General features: G+C 44.3%; 1 protein-coding gene across 1 annotated transcript in view; it reads right to left on the bottom strand.

Annotated features, from left to right (window-relative positions):
* Positions 1-27709, bottom strand: part of LOC142581174 (uncharacterized) — a 110741-nt gene that overhangs the window by 17698 nt on the left and 65334 nt on the right. The window contains exons 17-19 of the mRNA XM_075691195.1: positions 10956-11112; positions 9485-9565; positions 4888-5131 (exon numbers count right to left, since the gene is read on the bottom strand). Of these exons, the coding sequence (XP_075547310.1) occupies positions 4888-5131; positions 9485-9565; positions 10956-11112 (482 nt within the window). The remainder of the gene's footprint in view (positions 1-4887; positions 5132-9484; positions 9566-10955; positions 11113-27709) is intronic.

Below are 27709 nucleotides of genomic sequence, written 5' to 3'. Positions count from 1 at the left end.
AGCAGCAGTCTTGTGCCTAGCGCTGGCGGTGATCTTTGGTCAGCACTCATATTCTTCACTAAAGACATATTTAATACATTGAACGTGTCACCGATATTAGCCTACTTACCACCAAATGAGTGGAGTGACATGTTTTTGCAGCCAGCTGCCACTTGTGCTCTTGACCAAAATATAGTGCAGTAAACCCTCGTTAACTCCAATTCTGATACCTTGAAATATTCAGAGTGTCTACCAAATTGACATTTCCAAATTCCCTGAGTTTTCCAGGTTTTACCAGAGCACCTTTGCAAAATTCCCTGAATGAGCCAGAACGTTCTTTTATATCAAGACAGGCTAACACCATGTTGCCCGATGCTGTCACTCTCTAGTAAGCATGTTGAAACAAAAAAAAATGATTTAATCCAGTTTGAATAGTAAGGAGTAATATCTATTTTATTCAAAAAGAAAACAGGAAGAAAGTGATAGTAAAATGCACAGCGGAAAAAATGGAAATACCCATTGCGAATCGAGTCGAACATTTTCAAATACGAATGAAAAGGAGATGCATACAGAAGTAAATATTTTCGAATATGAGCTATTTCTACCAACTGATAGCAAGCTCATGGGTATAAGGCCTGAACTTTGTCACAACTAATATTCTCTCTCAGCAGCAGAGGAGTCAACCTCAACTGTCCTGACATACTACTCTCAGCCCATACACCATATCTCAGTGAAGGGTTTCACTGCTTTAAAGAGTTTATTTTGGTTTGGATGAGGAACAACTTCATCTTGGCGTCAGCCAACACTTAGTTTTTTTGAGCTCAAGCTCTTTCGAAGAGGCAGCGGCACGCTTCCTTTCTCGTTAATTCTTCACTGCGTCGGTCCTTTCTGTTCTCATCCTACCTCCGCCATGCGTTCACCCCATGGATCATTTGAAGCATCTTCTTGGTCAGTTGTACAGTCAACGTCTGATTTTTCGGACTCCCCATGGGCTGTGAAAATATACGAAAAATTGGGCAGTCCGAAAAAAATGAATGCTTGTCTTTAACTGCTCTTAACTCTTTTGTTACCACACACATTAAAATTTATCACCGGGGATTGATACTTTAGATCGCCAATTTCGACATGTTGGAGCGGTTTCATATCCACTTAATGCAATCGAGTAGTTAGTACAGGCACTGAATTTTCAGAAACAGTTAAAAGTTTTGCGCTCCAGTGATGTTGCGATTTTTTATGGACCTTTTTGCGAACGAATGCGCATATGTTGTAGAGAAAAGAGGCATGTCCATCACCTTCTGTCGTGCTTGACAAAAAATCATGTCGCTCACGATTACACTGCACTAGCATCAAAATTTTGCAATCGAATGACTCCCAATAAGTCAAGAATTAAATTATATCGCCAGCTTTGCTGTCCGACAATGCTGAGCGGAGATAATTAACCGAAAATGACGCCAGCTGTTCACTAGTGAGCTTTCGTTTGGAGTCCGAGTCGTTTTATTCCACCAAAGTGTATTTCTGAAGGTCTGCCGCATGTCAAACATGTGGACCTGGCATTTTCAACCAGTTTCCATGAGTATCGGTTTTGCTTCACTCGTAAAATCCAGGCAAGGGGCACTGCTGGTGTTACTGCGCAGTTATTGAAAGTGGCTCCCATAGCGTCATCCCATGCGGCTGCATCGCGAGAAAAGCGTCGTGCTCGAAACTATGCTGCAACCGCACTTCAATTTAGTGATGAGGACTGGAGTTATGATTCTGAAGAGGACAGCAAAGCAGATTCAAGCTCTGACGGCGACGATGTTTTGAGTCAGCATGTGACATCCGCAACTGTTTACCAGAGAGTTTAGGTTACGGCCTTGAGCGGTCTCTTTCCTTGCGCACACTTATCTCCCAATTTTTTTGCATGGCCTGAGAGCTCTCCTGATTATCTTCAGGGTGTATACTTCACTTGGTTATGATGTGCTGCCATCGGCAGCCAAGAAACTTCCGTTCACGCCAAGAAGGCCACCCGTAGTACATCTCGGCCCAGCACTGCGGATCAGCGCAAGACAGTTTGCAAAGGTGTGGGATTTCTTTCTACTCTTCTCTGCAGAAATGATAAAGACAATCTGCAAAAATCCAAACAGATATGCTTGGATGCATAATTTTGTAGTTGCCCAGTTATGCTGAGAGCAAGCAATTGGTCCTGGAAGAGGCACATGACTTTAGACGAACTGGTGAAGTACATTCCCTGGACTTCTCATCGGACCATCCTCAGAAGATGCAGAAAAGACAGAACTGCAAAATGTGTTACGAGGACCGCAAAGATGAACAAATACCAGACATTGTGTGGGAAAAGTGTGGAGTGCACCTATGCTTCACAGCATGGCATGAGCGATGAACTGGTCTTCGTTCCTTTTTTTGTATCCGAAGAACGGCGGTGCACTGAGCATTTATTTTTTCAGACACTATTCCTGGGTTATTTATCTTTGAAATGTATATTCGGAATTTCCTTTGATATTAATGTTCTAGCAGATATCATTTCTTATTTTTGTTTTTATCAACTGGCAGCAAAAATGGCACTTTCCAGAATTTTTATGTTCTACCTAAAATTTTTTTTTGTTTGGGAACGTATGTTTTTGGAATGAGAATTTCATTATGCACAACATGCTATGCTGCAATGTGTGCTGGAATATTATTTGTAGTGGTAAATATCTTTTTTCCGAGATCTATAAAAAACTACCATTTTCTCGCGGTAACGAAGGAGTTAAGGGTTCAAATTGCCACAGGCACGTCCGAAAAAGCTCTTAAGGCCTACTAGTACACTTATTAGGCATATTTGTGCTTGTACTGTGACAGGAGACGGGGATGCACGCGTGTATGATTAAGGAATACATACTGTGTCCCGTGACAATTTCCCATTCCCACACTGGTTATGGTTCACCGCGTAACATTTCTGTAATAAGGTGAAGCTAACTTTCGGAGACTGGCATTACGCAACGCGCTGTGCTTTGCGAGCTTGGAAGCCAATCACGAGGATTACAAAGGCGGAGTCGGTGCCATTGCTGAGAGTGGTGAATTCTTTCAATGAAAAACACGGCACCACAGGGCAAGAAGCTAGCGAATGTAGAAGCAGCTAGGATTAACGTTGCGTGGTGGTGGCTATGGCTGCCAGCGGATCTGCGTGCAAGAGCACCAGTTTGAGGTGGCAAGATAATCAAAATGGCGGCGGTGGTAGCTTAATAATGCCATTTCAGAACTGCAGTCAGGGCAATATACATTGACTCTATGGAGTATGTGGTGGTGCCGTGAAGCCGTGTGAATTATTGGGCATGTCCGAAAAATCAGGCGTCTGGAAAATCGGTCGTTAACTACTCTGGCAATACCTCTTGCCGATGACACGGCGTCAATAAGGATTTGTTGTGATTCCTCTGTTACTGGAGCCAGCATTAACAGGACTTTCGCTCCCTTAAACATTAAATTACAGCTGACTTTCCCTGGTAGAAGCAATAATTTCCTGAGTTTTCACTGAGTATTTCCAGACTATTCAAATTCCTTCAGAATTCCTAGTTTTCCCGGTTGGTAGATGCCCTGAATATCGGTTAAGTCGAGCTTTTTCCCTGCTATGGTGTCAAACCCTATGTGTTTTTCACCCCTTATCTAGAGAAGTTATTGTGCCGGGCTTGTGGTTCTCGAAATCTCGGCTGTGCATGTACCAGGAAAAAGTCGTTACCCAGAGGTTTCCATACTTTTTGTGTAGCTACAATATTGGCAAAAAGTGTAAACAGAATTCTGCAGCGACGACAACTTCCGATTGGAGGCGCCAGCAAACCTTAGCACACGCCTTGTAGTGAATTTTCTAGCAGGAAAGGCCCTGACATCACTCCCAGCAAAGCATGCCTCCGCACTTTACACTGCGCTGATTAAAGGGACACTAAACTGAAAGAATAAATCAGTTTAGACTAATGAAGCATTGTTTGAGAACCCTGCAGGCAGTCATTTAAAAAAAAAATAGCTTGATTATTAGATGAGAAAATGAAGGTTCAAGTATCAGTATTTGAATTTCGCGCCGAAACCCCAGCGCCGGTACGTCAGCGTGACGTCATGGATTCCAAAGTATGTTTTCACATTTGGGCCGCGTTGGCTGAATAAAGGTTTCCGAAACTTGCCATGTTTAATATTTGGTTCCTTTAGAACACAATGTAATCAATCTGTACGGCTATATATAATTAGTAGGCCCTAGAAGATGCCATCAAAATCCAAGACGTCACAGCCCCCAGGCGCGGGAACTTAAGTAGGCGTCGCCACCCGTATTTCGTTCTTGCGCTTTTTCTGGCTTACCAAACGTCTTATCGTTGTAAGAGCGGTGTTTTTGGTGTTTTAGAACGGTAATTTACTGATGCAGAAGAAATCATTTTTCCCTTTAGTGTCCCTTTAAGGTCATGTCAGAGAGAGCAACCAGTGCCCAGCCACCCTTTGCTCCATAGACGAATGACATGTGACTTCAGCCAAACTTCGAAGTGCACTTGGGATTGCTGGGACTTCCTTCTACATCAGTAGAGCCCTATTTTTGTAAACTCTAATCAGTACCTAATCAGTAACACTAGACAGTGGTATATGTGAAGTTCCACCATTTAACAGCATACCTCGGCCCTAATTTTGCATAGAACGAATTTTAGATATAATGAACCTTTCACGCTAGATTATTATAATCCACTGTAACAAGTGTCGGCTGTATATGCAATCTGGTGTAATATTACATCCACAAGTTGTAGTTTTAATAATATAAAACAGTTATTCCATACAAAGTGCCACAGATAAAAAACAACTACACTACAAACACACGTAACTGGACTGCTATGACCGTACTCAGTGCACAGCTTCCACAGAATTTCCTGTCGAGTATGAAATGAAGTACAGATTATGCCTCACTTTCAAGGTCAGCATCGTCCTCCTCCAGTTGGATGTTGTCAAGACACATGAGGACTTCTTGGAGGATTGCAGTTTGGTGCTTCCCCAAGGCATCAATGCAGGCTGGTGGCTCCTCAGCAGCTGTGGCCATTTCAGCAGGAACAAGACAGGCCCGTGCTGCCGTGTTTCGTTCTTGTAGACTCGCACTAAGATATTCAACTTCTGGCATCAGTGCCTGCAGCTCCGTAGCAGTGGATTTCTTGTCCTGTGCACAGAACACACACAAGTCTCCAAATGCCACCTTTGTATCATTGTTATTATCATGATGGCTCAATACAACATAATTCATTAACATGTAGGAAATAAATAAAATTAAATTCTGGGGTTTTACATGCTAAAACCATGACCCGATTATGAGGCACGCCATAGTGTAGGAGTAGAGACGGCCAAGAGAGTTTGGGAGCAGCTCTGGGAGCAGCAAATTTGGCACTCTGGAGCAGATGTGGAGCAGGAACTGTCCGTTGTGGAGCAGAAGATATGCATATTGGAGTGGCTTAGTAAAGCTCAACAACAGTGATATACATGAAGATCAAGAAAAGGTGTTTTTTATTTAACTGCATAAAACACGTTAAAGTTGTGGCTAATAATTTCTACAGGAGCCTGCAAGGTGGAGGAAAGTTCATGAAAGAGAAAAATTGTAATCCACTAGACTGTAACCTTAAGCTACAAACCACAAACCACACACACCCATAGGGGTTTCTCAGAAACGACTATTAAGCTACATGATGGATGTGCCATCTAAATGTGGCCTAGAAAAAAAAAATAACCAAGGGCTTTACACAAACAGCACCCAATGTATGTTGATAGGCTTTTGTTAATGCTCGTCAATTTTTTTTTCCTTGTGTACAAGCACCTAATATTTAATATTATTAGGTAACATTTGTGTACTTATTGAATAACATGCCAATGCAAAGGTTGCGGAGGAAGTTGGGAAATGACCGATAACAGAGTTTAAAGCAACCTAGGTATTGTGTGGTCCTTTCTTCCAGAAAAAAAAAAAAAAAAAAAAGCCTGCGAAATCGTGATCTAGTATGTTGTGTATATTACCCCGTGTAAACGATAGGTGCAGTCTTGTAATGGTTCGGGAAGCTAACCGTTATGAAGATCGCGCTAGTTTGTGTTTGATAAGGACTGAAGAGGTGTGCCAAAAGCTGCTCATGTGTCGGGAAAAGAGCGCGGCCACTCGTTCCCAGTGCCCGTATTTGACGAGGTTTGCGTTGAGATTGCTGCAATCTTTGACGCCTGGAAGTACTGTCACGAGCACAGCATATTTTTTTTTAAAGGCACTCGCTATGGTGAGGGGGCCCGTCACAATAATGTAGTTGTTAAATGAAGAGGCCCATTTTTTATTAGTATGCATGTTATGTGGGCAGAGCTGCTCTAGTCAGAGGTTGGCTCATGTCGCTGGGGTGCACAGTAACAATGTGTTATTCGTGGGTCTGCTGCCACTAAAGTGGCATCTATTTTAAAATTTAAATTCTACACATGTTCAGCTGGCATAGCAGAATACAGCAGAATAAATGCGAAGTTACTTCTCTGGTCACTGCATGTTTACCAGTATTTCACATCACTTGCCAAGAAAAAAACTGATATTTTTTAACAGACCAAAGGTAAAAAAAAAAAAAAATTCATTAGCTTCAAGATTTGCAACGTCAACCAATGTATTGCACAAGCTCGTTTATTGAGGCATATTCTCGGCTCGGCCACAGGACCCAAAAACCAATGTAAAATGGTGACCAATATTTTGGATGCCTAACAATGGTTTATTCAAGTTTTCGGACTCAATTCGGGCAAGTTGCGTCATGAACATCGTTTCTGCGAAAGCAATTTCTGCCGTTTGCGTTTTCGCCGACCATTTATGAGTGCTGTTTGGCCACTATGGTTGATTAAAACCAAAACTTTACACCATTAGCTTGTGTTCTGTAGCAGGAAAACTGATTTTATGTGGCGTGGTTGTGCTGAAAATAGAGTAGCCAGTCCAAATTCGAGACGATTACGCTTGCCATAGGATATTTGTGGTCAATAAGTTTTCCGGATGCAAGCAGGTTGTTTGTTGGCATGCTGCACTATCATCCCGGTAACCAGACATGTTGCACGTGCAAAATATATTTGGTAAAGTTAAACCTTGATATAATGAAATCAGTAAAATCATTTGCTTGATTACATCGAATATTTTTATATTGAAATTTGACCTTTTATGCAATTAAGTACAGTCACGAGTAGATTTTTTTTGCATGAAAGGGGCTCAAATATTTTTCAAATTATCGGGCAATCGGAAAAAGCTAACTTGAACGAGAAAAAGTTACATTTTGTTGAATTTGAGGGTCGGGGATGAAAGATATGGTTACATGCCATGTTGACGATCTCTTCACATTGGTGATAGAAAGCAAAGCCAGTGACGCTTTTGCGTCCACTCTGCAACTCGTGGCTGATACTATCGCCCTTAGTGTGACGACGCTATCATGAAAAGTGCTGGGAGTGGGCAGCGAATGCTTTGTCTGTCTCTCGCTTCCACGTGTCTCTGAAACTCGAGATTACGCAAACTCCAGTACTAAACACACGGGAAGACAGTGCACGTGATGCCATGCCATCTTAGCACACCAACTCTTCACAGATGCGGCAGATTACCTCTATAACAGGGGCCCTCTTGCTGCGTATGTGCTCAACCATGCTGACAGCCATGTGAAGCCACAGCTGTGCCAGAAAAGGAGACGTGCGGCAACCTGCTCCCCCTCACGCATGCTTGATTGGGTTACCACGAGCTTGCTCCCCTCACCCGTTTCTCCTGGCGCATGCAGAAAGACAGCGCTCATCAAGCTACCATCCTTCTTGGCTCACCCTTGCACACTTTCTACTCAAAGATTACAGTATATGGGACGCGACAGGATCTTATCACAGTTGGAATTTATTCTAAACATGACCTTGCTCAGTTTCAAAGGTCGCTCGTGGTCGCACGGCGTGCGATCGTAGAAGTATGTTTGCAACCAGCCGTTTGCAATTCAACCATTGGACCATCTGCATCTGCGGAAGTTTCCATTTATTGTCTCGGTATTCTTTCATGGCAGCAATGAAATTTCGTTGTATTGAAATTGTGTATAAACATACTTCGTTACAATGAGGTTTATGGACAAGAAGTTGTAAAAAGTTAAATACTTTGTTATATCAGGAATTTCGCTATAGTGAAGTTCGTTACATTGTGGTTTAACTGCACGTTACATGCATGATCCCCATTAACTGACACAGATTTACCAATAGGGCACACAAGTGAGTTCTACATTCTATAACGAAACTGCAGAGCTACACGCTGAACAGACAGTACGATTTATTTATTCAGCTAACAACATGACTTTCCTTCCTGACTGCCCCATAAAAAAGAGCACTAGTTCAAAGCATTGTTCAGTCACCAGTTTAGATGGTCTGCATAGTATGGAAATGCAGAAGACTAATAAACATGACTATGGCTGTGTGGGTGCCCGTGAACATGCACATCCCACTAAATTTAGCAACTTCAGATGAAATTAGTGTTTTGACCCAGGGTGGCACAATTCGGACAGCACTTCCATCCCTGCAGTCCCTTCCATCCCTTCAGACTCATTTTGACCACCTGGCCACTAAAGAAAATGAAGGCCAAGTTTCTCTTTTCTGAACTTTATGCCAAAGCCTCGGAGTTAGTACATCAGTGTGATGCGGACTTTCAAGTAAGCATTTTCTCGTACCTGGTGCGTTTTGTTTCACGAAAGTTATCAAAATTGGCTAGGTTAACCATTTTGCCCTAGTTTAGAACACACTGTAATCTTTCATCAGCGATAAACTGTTAACTAGACCCAAGTAGATGCTGTCAAAATCCATGACGTCAAAGCGAGCAGGAGCTGGAACTTCAGGGTGGTATAACCACCAGTCCTCTGTTTTTGCATCTTTTCTGGTGCACCTAGTCTCCTCTGAGAGTAAGACAGGCCATCTTGCTGTTGCAGAAGCATAATTTATTAATGCTTAAGTTCATATTCTTTTATAGTGTCACAATAAGAAAACATTCCGCAAGATCATACTTTATTTTGGGAATGCATCACGGTAAACATAAAATCTCTGTTTCACATGTCGTGGCACCACCTCACATACATAAACATGACAATAATGCAGGGGGCTGCAAATTTTCACTTAGGTAGAACTGCAGATTTTTTGTTAAAACGTTCAGGCATGAAGCAGCATGCCACAACACCCACACATTTAATCAACTGATTTTTACAATGACAGCAAAATGTTCTACACCATTATTAGAGATTCATTCCATTTTGAAATAGCTTGCACAATGTACATACAATGCTGTCAACACACTCAGTTGGTTGCCCTCTCTCTTTTGCTGTTTAGCTGATAAAAGGAAGGCAATAAGCACTCAAAGGTGACAGCATACTAACTATCCTCCCTAAAAGGTGACATTGCAAGTAGCATGCAAACAGGCCACACTTCAGTAATTTTATTCCAGTGAAGCGTGTTCCAATTCGCAGGCCAAGAACTACGAATCACTTTCCTAGGGAGCATATGCATAAAGCACTCCACTTACATGTATATGCTTCTCGTGCATTTTGTCAACGACAGCCATGCTTGAGGTTGCAAACTCAATGGCCACCATGTCAAGAAAGTCCTGCATGTTTGCAGAAGTGGAGATTTAGTAACCTGTGACATTGTGAACTGTGTAATGAAAATCAGTGGCAACAGGGAACCTGGAAGACATCACTGCAGGGAAGCCAACACAAAGTTTATAAACTGTCCATCTAACCTTCAATCTAATGAAGCCAATGGGACACAAGCATTCTTTCGTGAAATTAAGAAGTTTGTTAAATTAACAACAATTAAAACACTTGTGCAAATTACATATTCATTCAACAGTGAAAAAAGTAGCTATTTTTGGCTCCGTGGGCTTCATCAGGCTAAAGAACTGTGGACAAGCACTGACTGCACTGACAACTCAAGCTCGCAATGCTGAGGCATTGCAATAGGAAGCTTCGTAAAAGAAATGTTCAACCAAAACTGGCATAGTAACGAATGCACTGCAGCAATACTTGAATAAATTTAGAGGCATTTTAAACATTACACGTTTCCTGTGACGTGTTTCTTTAACGATACCTTCTCCAATTAAACTGGCAAGAAGTTCACTGTAAGGATTTCAACTTATTAGGCTCTGGGAATGTGAGTAGAGGTTATCAAAAGCACTTTGTCAAATTTAGTAAAGTGTTGTGTAAAACTGAGGCAAAATCGAGAATTCATCCTTAAAGCAATATACGTGATCCGAGTTTTTTTCTCGCAACACTTTGGTCACGATGACAGTGCCACTACACTCGTTAGTTTTGTTTCCAGATAAAAGGTGATTTTAGTATCAAAAGTGTACAAATTCCAGCACTCGCTATGCTTCCAAAATAGACCAAAATCACGGAATAGGCAATGCTTCACCAAACAAAAAATCTGACTCATGCCTAGGAGTCACACATCGCAACACATGGCTAAAAATTGAGCCCCTGAACACCACAAGCAGAAACAGACTAAAGCTGAAATGTCGGCACATTTGCTTCTTCGACAGTTGCAACTGTATAAGATGTGGTTTGACATGATTGAAGCAACATGAATAACAAACACAAAGGAAACAAGCAACAGGATGAATTGCTGAACATTTTAACTTGTCTAGCCCCACTGTCTTTGTCACTGCAATGCTTGAAATGTGATAGACCCTTCTTGTTTATTGTTTGGCTGTATCATGTCTGATGCTCTATTAAAAAAAAAAATTTGCATACTGTAAACACATAATCTTTTGCCATTTTTGCGAGCGGTCTAACACTTACAGGAGCTTTTTCCCATATAGATTTGTCCTAATCCCAAAACACACATTTTTGATGATTATTTCGAAGGTTACCAAGTTCTCTGAAAGCATTAAATCCTGAGACTGCAAATGCACATGAATTTACAGTATACAATGTGCAACACTTGCAGTGCTGGTACTCAAAATGACTGGAAACTTCAGTTGAAAAGATTGCACTTACTACGTCCTGCTGCCACTCTTCTTGCAGCCTTTCCTGCCGATGGAGACTAGGCATCTGGACTTCTATTTGCTTGCGGAGGTTGTCCCTAAGGGACAACAGCATTTTGTGACTGCGACACTCCTTCTTGGGCCACATCGCACTCAGCCTTAAATTCCGCCTGCAGGAGGAGTTAATCAGGAGGAGGGTATGTTGCGTATTCGCAACAATGTGCAAATAAAGAAGAAGTTGAAAGTGAAAGATAGGCTTAGTGCGATTCATACTCAGATGCTTACTTGCATGTGACAATCATTGGTGCACCTAAGATTCAGTGTGGAACAAAAAGAAGCACTTGTACTTGCTTGTGCACTGCAGGTGGTTCCGACACTTCATGCTGTACGTCATGCACATTCCTGTGCAGCCAGGAAACAATGCAGTGTTTTTGCGTTATTGTCAAAATTTATAACATAGAAGCACAGACGTAAGGCTATGCCCATGACGACGTGACACGGCAATGTGCAGATGCACAGCATCCTTTTGAAGAGGAAAAAGGAAATTCGACCACAAAAAATCTTGCCCACATATTGAATCGAAACGAACTTACACTCGTGACTGTCGTGACTAATTGAAAGGTCGTTGCCTTCACTATTACGAGGAATTGCTTGGCCATACCAGCGTTTGGAAGCCATTTCACTTTTCCGAAGAAAATAAACTATGTACACGTTGTTGCATTTGCGCAACATAGCAACGTTCCGTTGCCAGGAACAAACTATTCCAAGATAACAATGTTTTTTTGAATCTACAGAGTTAGGAGAATGTGGAGCTTAGCGTAAAAAATTTTTTTTGCTCTTCGTCTCATGGAGAAATACATTTACGATTGGAAAAACTTACCTGTATCACTGCTCGTGGGCGCGCGCAGCCTCCGCTACGTTTGTTTTGGTAGAAGATGCGAAGTATGAGCACAGATAGCAGCGCTATGGGGCGTGTTTTACAGACCAATATTGAAGAAATGCAACAACGTGTACAGGCAGCTCCAAAGAGACTTTGCTTCAGTTTTTAACGCCATTCATCAGAATGTTGCGTAAATGCAACAAAGTGCAGTAAAGGGTTAGTTTAGACTGATAAAGTATGATTGAACATAGGTTTACTTCGACTTAACAAATTAAAACAAATGGTTACAGATGTTTTGCCACCTATGCATGTGGCATTTTCAGTATACACAGACACAAATGTGGGAGGTCCAGTTTACTCGTCCCACATGTCCCTGTAAACGTCCGGCAGGGGGCCTTGGTGATACACGCCAACTTGTCGCAACAGGTAAATCACGATTCCAGAAGTTTTCTCTGGAAACGTCTATAACCTTTTGTTTCAATTTGTTATGTTAAGTTGGAGTAAACCTATCTTCAATCATGAATTCACCCACCTTTTGGAACATTTTTACACTGATAAAATATTATTCCAAAACTCTATTCTTGCTTATTTCACATTAACAGATTTGTAGCGCCCCTTGCCTCATGCCCGCGCTGCAAGCCACAACTCACTCCGCTTTCAGCGCCCGTCAAGGAGGAGGAAGTTAGCTCCAGGCCGCACAGCGCGATATAAAAAAATAAAAGAACAGTTCAAAACCCAATGCTGCCGGAGCTGGGCCTTCCTCACCTTAGCTCCGACAGATTTGGTGACCAGGTAAAGAACACACAGATCCAACCCTCTGATGGATCTTGCCAGCTCTACTGCTCTTCCTGCCGGTGACAACGCCCAGGAGGTCGCGCGACCTGGTAGTGCTGCGGTGGCTGCGTTGCAACACATCAACCCGCCACCATTTTGGCCCAACAGACCCAGCATCTGGCTCCTGCAGGTCGAGGTGCAGTTCTGTCTCCAGCAACCAAAACCAGTCAACAGACTAAGTTCTTACATCTGGTGTCCTCTGTACCTCAGGACGTCGCTGAGGACTTAGCGGACGTTATCACCTCCCGACCCGACCCATCCCTTCGACACGTTAATGGCAGCTATCATTTCCCGCAAGTCAGAGTCCGAGCACAGCAGACTCTAGCAGCTCCTTACAGTTACGGAGCTCAGTGACAGTTGCCCTTCACAGCGTCTTTGACGCATGTACCAGCTTCTTGGCGGAGTCTCCACCTTTCAACAGGTCAAGCTGCTGTGTGAGTTGTTCCTCCAGCGCCTCCCGTGGAACATGGTGCCAGTTCTCGCGGCTACGGGTGATGTGCCATTAGACAAGCTCGCTGAACTGGCTGACCGAGTTGTAAACTACTCATGGGCCCCTAGCCTCAGTACTGTTACAACTCTGCCTCCAGCTACTGCCTCAGCCCGTAAGTTCGCGAACATAGAGGGCCATCCAGACGCCCTTGTCATAAGTCTCGATGTCCTCGCGCCCTTCTCACGCCGATTCCGGTACTGTTACTCTGTACTGTACTTCTGTTACTCCCGTGTTCCCACGCTTTCCAGAATTTCAACCATCCAACGCGTGTCGCGACAGCTCGTCTTCGGCTGTGTGCTGGTACTACCGCATATTTGGCACCTCTGCTTCCAAGTGCACTTGTCCGTGCTCCTGGCCAGGAAATGCTGCGACCGGCCACTTACAGCGGCAAGTGGTACTAGTCAAAGGTCATGCCGCCTATTCTACATTTCTGACAAGATAAGTGGCGCTTGCTTCCTTGTCGACAGAGGAGCCTAGGTTAGCATCATACCCGCCTCTTGTACAGATAGCCGTCGCAATGAACAGACTTGCCCACTCCAAGCAATAAACAACTTCACCATCCACACATATGGCCAACGGTCTCTTACGCTTAACCTTGGATTACGCCATATGTTTTGCTGGATTTTTATTCTTGCTGATGTCTCGCAATCTGTTCTCAGCGCTGACTTCCTCAGTTTCTTCAACCTTGTGGTAGACATGCATGCTCATCGCCTCATCGATCTCAGCACGCGCCTCTCCATCAACGGTGTACTCTGCACTGCCTTGCCGACAGAGCTTCGAGCTCTCGCACCCTCTTCGCTGTACACAAAAATCCTCACTGATTTTCCCAATCTTACTAAGCCGCATACCAGACAGTCACCAGTGAAGCACTCGATCGCTCACCACATCATGACCACCGTACCCCCATCTTTACTCGACCCCGCCGACTATTTGGAGACTGCCTCGCCATCGCTCACCACGAGTTTGAGCCCATGCTTGAACTCGGCATTGTGCGACCTTCCTCAAGCAACTGGGCATCGCCACTCCACATGGTGCCAAAGAAAGATCCTGGCATCTGGAGACCGTGTGGGGATCACCACGCTCTGAACGGCCACACCTTACCACACTGCTATCCACTTCCTCACATACAAGATTTCACATTAAATTTGGCTGGGTGTACAATCTTCTCTAAAATAAAACTTAGTGAAAGCGATCATCAAATTTCTGTGGAACCTGCTGACGTTCCAAAAGAGGCCATTACCACCCCCTTTTGGCCTCTTTTGTATGTGAGGATGCCTTTTGGATTGCGCAATGCAGCATACGCTTTTCAGTGCACTATCAAGGAGGTCACGCGAGGTCTTGACTTCGTGTTGGCCTACCTTGATGATCTCCTCGTCGCAAGCTCATCCGGCCCCAAGCATGAAGCTCACCTGCGCACCCTTTTCCAACGAATTGACGATTACGGTCTCGCCATTAATCCAAACAAGTGCATCTTCGGCATTGCTACAATTAAGTTCTTAGGCCAGCCTGTCGCCCCACAAGGTATCCGGCCTCTCGCCAGCAAAGTGAAGGCAATTCAAGACTTTCCACCCCCGACTTCACTAAAAAGACTCTGAGAATTCCTGGGTCTACTTGAACTTCCATTTCCGTTTTGTTCTGAAGTGTGCCAATTTCCTGAAGCCTCTGACCTACCTACTGGCTATCAAAAAAGATCTGGCTGCGCCACTTGAGTAAACTGAGGTAGCTGCATCTGCCTTCGCTACTGTCAAGAAGGCAGTGGCAGATGGCACCATGCTCATACATCCCGTTCCTGATGCCCCAATCATCTCATCCCCGATGCATCGAGCATGGCAGTCGGCGCAGTTCTCAAGCAACACTTATTCGGTTGACAGCCTCTTGGTTTTTTTCGTAAGTATTGAAGCCACCTGAATCTAAATACAGCACATTCTGTCGAGAACTCCTTGCAGTGTACCTCGCCATTAAGCATTTTTGCCACTTTCTGGAGAGCCGGGACTTTCACGTCGTCACAGACCACAAGCCCCTGATGTTTGCCTTCCATCGGAATCATAGCAACTACACTGCACGGGAGATCCGTCAACTGTGCTTTATCTCCGAGTTCACAGTGGATCTCCGTCATGTACATGAACCAGAAAATGCTGCCGCTGATGCACTCTCCCACATCCCACATCGATGCACTGGCGGCCCGCCACCCACCAGTAGACATGGAGGAGCTAGCAGCCGCCCAGCACAATGACCCTGAGCTGCATCGCCTGCGTTTCTCATCCACGTCCCTGTCCTTCACTGAGTGCCCGCTTCCATTTTCTTCCTCGTTGAAAATGTGCGAGACATCCAGTGGTGTTCCTGAAGCCTTCGTGCTTTTGGCTTTTCATTGTATAATTTTTTATCAACTGCACAACATGAGCCACCTTGGAATTCGTGAGACCCAGAAGCTAGTCACAATTTGCTTTCAGACACAAGGTTTTCCCACGTCTACCTCGACATTGTCGGCCCTCTCCCGCCATCACGTGGGGCGTCTTACCTGCTCCCATGTGTGGACCACTTCACCTGATGGCCTGAGGTGTTTCTCATTACAGACACTATGGTAGAGACAGTTGCTATGGCTTTTATGAATGGCTGCGTGTTGCGTTTCAGATGCCCTTCTGTCGTCGTCACCGACCGAGGCCACCAGTTTCAATCGGCCCTATTTACCGCACTTGCCAACATCCTGGGCATTCAACACATCCATAAGACCGCCTACCATCCTTCCGCGAATGGCATGGTGGAACGACTTCATTGACAACTGAAGCGGCTGCCTTCACTACTTATCAGCCAAGAAAATGCTGGCTCGTCCACCTTCCCTTTGTCTTTCTGGGCATCTGGTCAGCACTGAAGGCTGACCTAGGTTACTCTTCGGCTGAACTCATCTACGGTGTTCCCCTTCGCCTTCTGGAGAATTCTTCACACTGTCGTCGCCACCTTGCACCTATGATGCTTCCCCACGTTTCAGTGACCTGCACACAACATTTTGGGACTTGCTCCTGTTATTCCAGCTGACCGGCACCACCAGTCCTTATTTGTCAGCCAGGATATGGATTCCTGCAGCCATGTCTTTATTTGGCATGACCCAGTGCGTCTACCCCTCACCCCGGCCTATGATGGACCATTCCGCATCCTCCATCATACACCTAAGACATTCATGCTGGACACTAATGGTCGCGAAAACGTCGTGGCTGCTGACCAATTCAAACCTGCCTATGTCGCCACTTTTACGCCCGCGACCCCTCCACTCAACCTGGCCTCGATTCTAACACTCGCCGGTCACATCTAAGCATGTTCACTGAGCGGCTCTTCTGGCTTCCGCTCTACAAAGGGGAGCCCTGTAGCACCCCTTGCCTCAGGATCGGGCCGCAAGTCACAACTCGCTCCGCGTGCAGTGCTCGTCAAGGAGGAAGAAGTTAGCTCCCAGCCATGCAGCATGTGCAGCGCAATATAAAAAAATAAAAAGAACAGTTCAAAACCCAACACTGCCAGAGCTGGGCCTTCCTCGCATTAGCTCCGAAAGGTTCAGTATTAGAAGAGAAAATTAGGGTCAAAGTTCAATTTCAATAATTTCATGCCGAAATCCTAGTGCCAGCACATCAGTGCGACGTTGCAGATTTCAAAGCACTTTTTCGTATTAAGGCCATTGAGCCTCACTAAATGTTCTTGAAATTTGCTAAAATCAGTCTTTGGCTGCTTTAGAATACGCTACATAATCTATCTTTACTGATAAAAATTAACAAGGCCAGAGGAGTAACAAGGCCAGAGGAGACTCCGTCAAAATCTGTGACATTATGGTAAAATGATGTGGAAATTTCAAGCTGGTGTCTCCACCTGTCATTAGTTTTTTTTTTCTTTTTTTTCTTTTTTCCTACCGTGCTGCTTCTCATGGTAAGAGCGGCCTTACTGGTATTGTAGAGCGGTAATTTACTAATACAGCCCAAGTAACTTTCCTCTTCTGTGTCCCATTAAACCATGGTCAATGGTGGTGGAGAGATTCTGCTGATGCCTCTGAGTATCTGCCTTGTTTGTCATGGTAACAAATGAAGAGTGCATGCAAAAGTCGACAACAAAAAGGAACAATAGCACAAGTGCTGCCACTTTACTTGTTTGGCAGCTGTGATTGCATGATACAGTTATAATCCTAATGAGCTGCCACCATGCACCAGAATCATAGGTTGGTAGAATAAGGCGACTCTCTCTCTCTCTCTCACTCCACCCAGGTAGGCAGGACAACAGTTAGATACATAGATAGATAGTAGATACAAACATGATAACCCCCAAAAAGTGTGTGAAGTACCCTAAGAATGCTAACCCATTAATAGCATCCTTTAGTACATATTAGTACACAGCATGACAGGCTAAACACCTGCTCTGTCCAAACCACACTAGACCTCGTAATTAAACATTTCTCTGTCTACTCCTGTATTCAGTGAACCATGACAATATGCAGAGCCTTGAGTGTTTGCAATTCTAAGTGATGTCAACTATGAAACCCAGACAATTTCGGCATAATATCGGGGTAATCTGTATACGTTTAATAGAAATCTGTAGTTGCGTTCTTTGATACTAAGCCAATTTTTTCTTGTTTTACAATGAATCAAGTCAAAATATTGTACGTACTCGTGTTGTGAACACACTCGCATAATAAATGCACCCCCAATTTTGTTCTTGAAAACTAAGACTTATGTTTTTCCCCTCATACTAATCACCCACCCAACTTTGGTCCCACGCAGTCCCGTGATCGAACGGCTGTGCTGCAGTTTTGGGGGGAGACTATAAATAATCTTCTACTCTCACACACGCGTTTAGAGCAAGCACACTTAATCAATGCCTGTTCCTATATGTCAGTGCCGCCGTGCAGGGGCTGTGGGATTGTGGGAACACTGGCGGCGAATGTGGCAAGAACATTATCACGGTTGCTCTTTTCACAGTTCTTGGCAATTTTTTGCTGGGGACAGTGAGGCTTAGTGCAAAAAGCGACCGCGAGAATGTACAGCCTGTTCTTACCTGGGCTGCCTAGTATATTCATTTTTCAAAATCCCCTCACTTTTCTAGATTTTCTATGTCTTCTGCAATAACAATTACATGACGGCAGAAGAAGACATCAAACATTTTTTCAACACCATTTTTCTCACAATGTCCAATAAATTGAGTAATCGAGAAGAAACAATACTTATGGAAATTTTTAAGCTAACACTTGCAGCAGTAAAAATCTAAGTACAGCGGACTTCCATTAATTCAACTCCAGTTAATTCAATTGCAACTGAAGGTGCTGGCTGGCGCCCATACAGTTCTATGGGCCCAAACTTTACCTATTTCGATGCTGAAATTAGCCTTTGTCATGTAATTTCAACTTGGCTGGTCAACAATGGCTCACTTAACCACAATGGTGACTCCAATAGTGACTCCAATAGTGACTCCAAAAGCGGCAGCATCTGTCTTGGTGGCACTTAGTGTACAGTGATGGCATCAAACAAATGTCATCTGTCGAAAATGCCTATTTTCAGCCTGTGCACCTGTGCCGAGCACCAAACCACGGAAGATTAGCTTTTTTGCTTCCAAATTCATTTGCAATATCACATGAGCAGATGGTGTCGTAAGAGATCAAGTAAAGGTTTGCAGGGTGTCCGAAACTTTGACCATCGTTATGGTTGGGCTCTATGAGGCACATGATCATGCCGTGACAACATACGAGTAGTACAGCTGTAAACCAAGACTGCTCGTCAAGCTTAAAAAGTCGTGGCTAACAACTATGCTGTGCATTCTAACTGTGCATTCCCATAACATTTCCGGCAGAAGAAGAAATTTTAATCTGCCTCACCGCAATTAAATTTCACAATGCAAGACGAAACATGGAGTACAAGAATTTTTTTTTTTAATATTACACGTAACTTTATGAGTAGCAAAACATTTTGTGGATAATTTAGAGAAAATACACTTTGTTGTACACCTCTTATTATTGCCTATCATCCTATTTTTGCTGTATTTATTGTTTAATCAAGATGTACACGGTCGTCCACTCTTAGTCAGAATGCCGCTCCGTGCTGCCGGCACTCCGCGGGGCGCCTCTGTCGGGCCGCAGGCGGGGCTTCGCGCGTCGTCTGCTACAGTGCGCGCTGTACTGCATTGAAGTGAGCTTCAAATTTGCACTGCCTCCGCAGAACGCCGATCGGAGAAACGTTTCTGAATAAACAAAAGACTGCTGAGAAGCCTATCAGCTGCTTTTATCCCGTTGCAGCAACCGTAGCAAAGTTTCCTACGTGCCCGGTGAAGTTGAAACACACAAATAAGCATACCGGGGAGAAAATGCGTGCTGCGTAATATTCGAAGCTTTATACTACTGCTGCAGCACTACGATCCGCCAATATTTTTCATTTTTGGCGTCTTGCTGAGTAGCTGGTAATAAGTGTTAGCAGACGACTGCTGTTGTCTGCTGAAATCTCGGCGCAACGAAAATTAATCGGAGCGAAATAGTAATAGTGGAGGTGGAGCTACATTTTCAGTCTCCTATTTTACCTTCCCACAGATAGAGGTAGACGGCCAGGTAGACTCATCAGCGTTTGAAAACAATCCCTAAGGTTTACTAGGCCCTCAGTATTGTCCACATTCTCCACATACCCAATTCAAGATGTCCTGCTTCAATACGCCAGCCACATACTTTGAACTTAGTGGGAACACAGTACGGCATATTTTCCTGCGGCCACCTGTGAACTGTAAAATTCGTTGGAGGCACATAGATGTTTATTAACTGCGGGAAGGCGAAAGCCGTTTGCGACTCATTCCACTGAGTTGAATGTGCCACGCTTGAATTCATTTCGTGACAGATGAGAAGAGCAGCTGGCGCAAGCGTGGCAGAGGGATCATGTAACACCACGACCCGCTGCACCGTGATGTCACGTGATATTAAGGTCACGTGACCTAAAATGTAACAGACGGACGCTAGTAGGAACAATTAAGCACTATTGCCTTAAAAATATCCTCTCAGCAACTACTTAAAGCCACGCAAAGCTGAAGACTGAGGTCCTGGTAAACCTTAGGGATTGTTTTCATACGCTGATGAGTCTACCTGGCCGTCTACCTCTATCTGTGGGAAGGTAAAATAGGAGACTGAAAATGTAGCTCCATTTCCACTATTACTATTCCGCTCTGATTAATTTTTGTTACGCCGAGATTTCAGCAGACAACAGCAGTCGTCTGCTAACACTTATTACCAGCTACTCAGCAAGACGCCAAAAATTAAAAATATTGGCGGATCGTAGTGCTGCAGCAGTAGTATAAAGCTTCGAATATTACGCGGCGCGCATTTCCTCCCCGGTATGCTTATTTGTGTGTTTCAACTTCACCAGGCACGCAGGAAACTTTGCTACGGTTGCTGCAACGGAATAAAAGCAGCTGATAGGCTTCTCAGCAGTCTTTTGTTTATTCAGAAACGTTTCTCCGATCGGCGGTCTGCGGAGGCAGTGCAAATTTGAAGTCCACTTCAACGCAGTACAGGGCGCACTGTAGCAGACGACGCGTGAAGCCCCGCCTGCAGCTCTCACTGCACCTGCGCAACAGTTTCTCCGGCGCCCGACAGAGGCGCCCCGCGGAGCGCCGGCAGCACGGAGCGGCATTCTGACTAAGAGTGAACGACCGTGTACAACTTGAGACAGGTCTGAAGCTATTAGAATTTTTAGCTTTGCTCACAGTCATTATGCAATATTGGCAGTCTTAAACATAAATAATTGTATAAAAGTGTTTTGCCCTGTAACAAACAAAATCGGAAAGGAAAAATGGTACCAAATTTGAGAAAATGGCACTTGTGCAGTGTGTTCTGCTCTAACTGGCAAATTGTTGTGAGATATCTAAAAATATCAATGATAGTTTATCAGACAGCAGGACCCGTAATAACTTGTTTAAGGAAGCTCAGTGAAAGTATCTTTTTAAGAAATATTGTTTTAATTGGGTTACTGCACTTATATGCCAGCCGAGCTATCAGCTCCAAGCACTCTCTTGCTTCCTATTTCTGTCATTATCATATCCATTCTTCTCCTTTCCCACAGTGCTGATCGATTTTCAGGTGTCAGCCACATGCTAGGCAGTATCGGTGCGGTTAGCAGGCTTTTCGTTTTCTCCGTCAACCAGACTTTCTCCATCCATGGTCATTCACATGCAGCACATCCTCACTGCAATGCAGACCTTAGTTTGGAGAGCAAGTGATGTGCTGACTGTTTTTTCCTATATGAAACCGCTGCTGGAGTGCTTGACATGTATGTGACTTTCACCACACTGACATGTACTTGTTCCTATTGCATTTTCCAACTAAGCACTGCACACTTAGATAGAAGTTTATGCTATATATATATGGGTGTTTCTTCAAGAGAACAGACCTTTTTCAGCAGTGTAGCAGAAGCTTACTTCATCATGGCACATTTCATTAATACGACATAGCTGCTTTATAGTAACCGACGAAGATACATTATTACAACTAGGTTTTAGTAGCACAACAAAATGAATTAATACAGCAGTCACGGCAGCTCTGCGCTTTCGGTCTGTGAAATGTCCAGCTTCTTCCTCCATCTACAGTCTCCACACGTTGATACCCTGTGTGTGTGACAGCGCAACACATCAGATTTCTTACACTAAAGCAAACTGTCTGTAATAGATCCGTATTACTATTGGCTACAATGCAGCCGCAATGCAGCATCGACTTACCTGAAAAAAAAAAACTGTTCCACAGTGTTCCACAGTTCCATCGTCAGCATGTACACATAAGTGCCAGTTTTGCCCCTGCCATCAAATTTTTAAGTGCACTATGCAAGATGCTTCACATACAGCAAGCCTTGTGTATAAACAACTGTACTGTGGTACAAGGTTGCACGATCTTTCAAGTGCATGCATGGCCCAAGTGTGTGCACGCATTAAGCCAGAGCTGCACATAATTTACGAATCAGTTAATTCGGGTTTAATGGCGCAAAAGTAACTCAGGCCATGCTGTGCCAGCCACAAGATATTAAGAAATCAAATGTTAAAGCAGCGAAAGCTGCATTATCTTATAGTCTGTACAAAAAACCGGCTTCATCTAAAAAGTTCAACAAGTCAGTGAAAGGCACTAGCGGATCATCTCCCAGTATTGAGGCATGTGTATGAGTAAGTTATAGAGATCCTGTAAAAGCTTCTGTCTCTGTGTTTCTGCATGTGGACATGTCATAATAATGTGCGTTACTGTAAGTGGTTCATGGCACCTCTCGCAAGTGGGCATGTTTTCGTTTTGAAGAATACAATTGTGTGTCAGGTGTGTATGCCCAATCCGAAGTCGACATAGGATCAGCTCATAGAAGCATTGCTGGTAAATGCACGACTTCCACTCGCCAAGCAGGAGTTTTGTTACGTGTAACTGGTTATTTATGAGAGAGACCCATTCTAGTTGCCACTTTGATGCCAGGGCCTTAGGAATCGCTTGGATACTGTCTTGGTATGGAAGTGTTGTGTGCAATATGCCTTTGTGCGCTGCCATGAACGCGCATCTATCTGCTGCTTCATTCCCTGGTATCCCAACATGGCTTGGGACCCAGCAGAATCATATGGTTCTTCCGTATTTATTATAGGCCACCATGTTCAGGATACCGCCAAGCAGAGGTTCACACGCGGAGTTTAAGTTTACAGCTCTGAGTGCACTTAACGAGGCAGTATAAATGATAGCATTCTTCTGCTTGTCAGTGCTATTTTTTTTTTTACTGCCATCCATATCGTATAAACTTCGGCAGTAAGGACTGAAGAAAAATTATTTATCCGAATGCTATTTTCCTACACCCACGTATTTTTGTGTTTTAGAGCCGTCAGTGTAAAATTCCGTGTAATCTATATTTTTCTTGAATAGCTCGAAACTCTTGTATTATGTGTTCTTGTGGAATGTCTTCTTTCCTAAGGTGTGTTAGTGTCCAATCACATAGCTATGTAAAATTGCACCACGGGGCCAATCTTGGTGGCCTTTCAGCAACCTGCAGGACCTCATGAGGAATATCATAAGTCTAACCAGTATTCCCTGTGTCATAAGAAAAGTGGCTGAATCATGTTGGGTTTCTTTGTGTAGTGTACCCATGATTTGAATTGTGTTACGATGATGTAGAATGTATGTTGTGGTGATGACTGAATTCTCAGTACGTAGGAAAGTGTATGTAATGCTCTGCGGTGCTGTAAGAAAGGCTCATTGCAGTCAACGTATAAACTTTAGACAGGCGATGTCCTGTAGGCACCACTCGCCAGTCGCAGGGTGAGATTATGAATTGGATCAAGTCATTTAATGAAAGATTGCTTAGCTGCACTATAACCTACACTACCATAGTCCAGAATGCTACGCACAAGGAACTGGTATATACGTAACAGGCATGTTTAGTCAGATCGCCAGTGCTTGCACGATAATACTTTGAGAATATTTAATGCTTTATTTGCCTTGATTTTAGTTTTCTTAAGGTGGGCCAAGAAGTTCATTTTTTTTTTGTCAAAAGTTATGCCTAAAAATTTATAGTCTTCTTTGACCAGCAGCGTTGTACCATACAATGTCAGAACTGGATCGCAGTGTTACCCTCGCTTCTGGGAGAACAGAACTGTAATAGTTTTGTGAGCTCAAAACCGGAAACCGTTTTTGCCAGCCCATTTTGTGAGATTATTTATCGTTATTTGTAGTTGTCTTTCGCAGGTGGGTAGATTTGAGGTGCGGCAAGCCACTTGCAAATACTCGACATATATTGAGCGCATAACAGAGGATGGGATGATTTTATTAATAGAGTTCATTTGGACTATGAAAAGTGTCATGCTCAGAATGCAACCTTGTCGAACGCCATTTTCTTGTGTAAATGTGCATGAAAGTATTGTGCCGAGACGTACCTGAAATGTTCTATTTGACATGAAACCAGACAGACGGTTTAGCATTCTGCCACGAATTCCCAGGTCAGCCAGGTCTCTCAAAATTCCATGTCGCCAAGTGGTATCGTACGCTTCTTCTAAATCAAAGAAAACTGCGAGACAGTGTTGGTGTAGAAACACATCACATATTTCATGTTCTAGTCGCACGAGATGGTCAGTGGTGGAGCAGCCCTTTTTGTATCCGCACTAGTGCATGTCTATTATGCTTCTTGATTCAAGGATGAATGCGAGTCATATGTTTATGATACTCTCATAGAATTTGGATGGACAACTTGTAAGTGCAATGGATCTGTAGCTGCTTGGGGACGTTACGGGTTTACCAGATTTTATAAAAGGGACTACTACTGCAATTTTCCAATCAGTAATAATAATAATAAGCCTAATAAGTTGGCCTGGTCCTGTAGTGTTGTTTGTGTCACTGGAGATGTAAATAGGGTTAGTGTGTATGATGGGTACTCTGCTTTAAATTTCCTCACCTGGTCCCACATTCGTTTTGATGCAAGTGTACTATCCAAAGCGCGGTGCAAGACACTATGCGTACTCTCACAAGCTCTACGAAACTGACGTAATTTGATGTGGAACTAGAATGACTTCAAGCAATCCGACGACGTGTTGAACGAAGATACCGATGTACCAAGACAATGGACAATTTATGGAGCGCTAGACGCACGCAAAAGAAGATCCAGCGCCGGTTAGACAAGCTCGAATCGCAACGTTGAACTGCCTTCCGTGAGTCACTAGATCCACGCAAACCTTTATCGCAACTATGGAGAACGGTGCGCGGTCTCCAGACCCTTCCTGTACAGCAGTTCCCATTCAAGGCTCTTTCCCTCTCTCAAAAGAGATCAGAGATTAACGTGGCAGAAGATTTCTGCGCCAAACTATTTGCCCAGTTCACAGGTACCAACATTCCATCGCCTTCGAGTAGTTGTCCGCCACCTTGTGATCACCATAGACCTACCATTCTCAATCCATGAACTTAAGGCAGCATTAGCTTTGTGTGGCTGTACATCAGTGCCAGGACTTGACGGAATTTCCTACCGAGCTCTGTGTCATCTGGCGGAGCGAGCAAGAGGTGTTCTCCTTGAGTTGTACAATGAATCTTGGAGAGATGGCATGCTACCAACAAGCTGGAAGACAAGTCGCCTTGTTCCACTGCTGAAGCCTGGCAAGTCGCCGTTGGAACTCTCATCATATTGCCCGATCGCTTTGGCAAGCTGCGTGGGCAATGTAATGGAGAGGATGGTCCTAGGACGCCTGGAGTGGTACTTGGAGTACCACAGCACCTACCCGGATGCCAAGGTGGGCTTTCGACGTGGTCGATCATGGATGGATAACGCCGTCGACCTGGTCACCTACATTCAGCATGAAAAATGCCGTAAGTGTCTCTGCGTTTCTTTATTCCTCAACGTTAAAGGGGCATATGACAACGTTACGCATGAAGCCATCCTCTCTGCTCTCGCAGAGGTAGGAGTAGGTGGTCGGATGTTCCAATGGATACGGAACTATCTCTCCATGCGATCCTTTTTTGTAAGCACCGAGGAAGGCCGTACTTGTCTACATTATAGCTACCGCGGCGTTCCCCAGGGCGGTGTACTTAGCCGTATTATTTAATCTAACACTAATTGCTCTTCTTGAGCACGTGCCAACCACAGTCAGGCTATGAATGTACGCGGACGACATCTGCATATGGACGTCTGGAGTAACACGCCTACAGTTGCAAGCAAGAATTCGGAGAGCCGCCACCCAAACTGCTATCTACCTCCGTAATCGAGGCCTGGAAATTTCCTATGAGAAATGGGCACTAGTGCCATTTACGCGCAAACCCATGACAAACTACAACGTAATGATAAATGGCCAAATAATACCACATGTTCAATCATACATGTTTCTAGGTGTCATAATCGACCGGGACTTGTCATGGAGCCCTCACATATCATACGTGAAAAAAACGGTTGACAGGCATCTGCCACCTGTTCAAGTTTTTCACCGGCAAGACCTGGGGAATGTTGACAAGTGCCACGTTACAACAGTACAGGGTGGTTTTTCTTGGCTTTCTGTGATAGTGCTTGCCAGCAATAACCAACGCAGGTAAAACGAATCTATGCACAATACAATGTCTTCAGGCTCAAGCGCTCCGGATCTGTCTAGGCCTGCCTCAGAGTGCTTCAACAGTGGCTACGATAGCAATCACTAGAGACCACCTTGTCAAGACCCACATTGAAATTGAAGCGCTCAGGACCCATATAAGGCATCTAGTCAGGACTCCTCGTCACTACTTAGCCTCTCTACCAGCGGACAGACCACGCACATTTTTCAGCCAAATGATAACCGCATATGATGAATCATTGCCAGCTTGTTTCACTCCGGTTGCGAGACCTTCGATTCCTCCATGGTGCCTTGCTCAGCCAAAAATCAACCTCACAATACCTGGCATCGCAAAAAAAAGCTGATCTATCATCACCAGCCTTTAAACTGCTCACGCTATTATTTTTTAGAGAACTACCGCGACTCTACGCATATCTACATGATGGATCTTTCCTGCCCTATAGCTCCGTGGCGGCAGTTGTGATACCAGCGAAAGTTACAACCACCACCACACACAACCGCCACACAAGTGGACGGTATTCTGTGATTTGAAGGCGGCACTGCAGTCTCTACTGTCACCATTACGACGTGGACCGCACGAACAGCTAATATTTCACATTACAGAGGTGTTATACTATATAAGTGATGCAGGCAATGAAATAACCTTCCAATGGCTTCCAAGTCACTGCGGGATTATCGGCAATGAACGGGCTGATCAAGCTGCCCGCTCAGCCCATATTGAGGAGCACCACATACCAATTCCACTTTCTAGAACTGACGCAGCACGGAAGCTCCGCCTGCTTGCTCGGCAGTGCACCACGTCGCAATGGAATGAGCCACATTTAAAAAATTCTCGACTGTACTCCCTTGATCCCACATTAAGTCTTTGAGCGCCATCAGAGCTTCGCCATGGAGATGCCACACTTTTGAATAGACAGCGGTTGGACGTTGCCTTAACCAAAGCCTATGCATTCTGCATAGGGATGACTGACACCGCAACCTGTGACCACTGTGGCCGTGAAGAATCGATTGACCATATTTTGTGCGCTTGCCCACAGTACAGTCCACAGAGGGAATGCCTTCGTCAAGAACTTAACCAGCTGGACAACCAACCGCTATCAGAAAAAAGAATTTTACACCATCGAAAGGACCTAACGTCACAGAAGAAGGCCGTGCAAGCACTATTGCACATTTTGCGATCTACTGGCCTTTGTGAACATCTTTAACTGTAACGCCTTTTTTGTGTGTGTCTCTCCATATGTGCGTTTTTCTTTTTTAACGCTTTCCTCTCTGTCCTCTTTCTAACCCCTACTTCCCATCTCCAGTGTAGCGTAGCAAACCGGAGACTGATATCTGGTTAACCTCCCTGCCTTTCCTCTTCATCTCTCTCTCGTTTTCAATCTGTAGGTATTACCCCAGACTCCCATATCTTGTTCAAAAACTTAAGAAGTGCCTCTACCGATGCTTGAAATAGGTGTGCCAGCATTGTGTAGTGGATACGGTCAACACCTGTTGCCGTTTTTTTACCGGCAGAAAAAACTGTTCAATT

This window comes from Dermacentor variabilis, chromosome 1 (genome assembly GCF_050947875.1).
Source record: "Dermacentor variabilis isolate Ectoservices chromosome 1, ASM5094787v1, whole genome shotgun sequence".
NCBI classification, from domain to species: domain Eukaryota; kingdom Metazoa; phylum Arthropoda; class Arachnida; order Ixodida; family Ixodidae; genus Dermacentor; species Dermacentor variabilis.
Note: the sequence above shows the minus strand (reverse complement) of the source record. Positions and strands in the feature narration are given on the sequence as shown.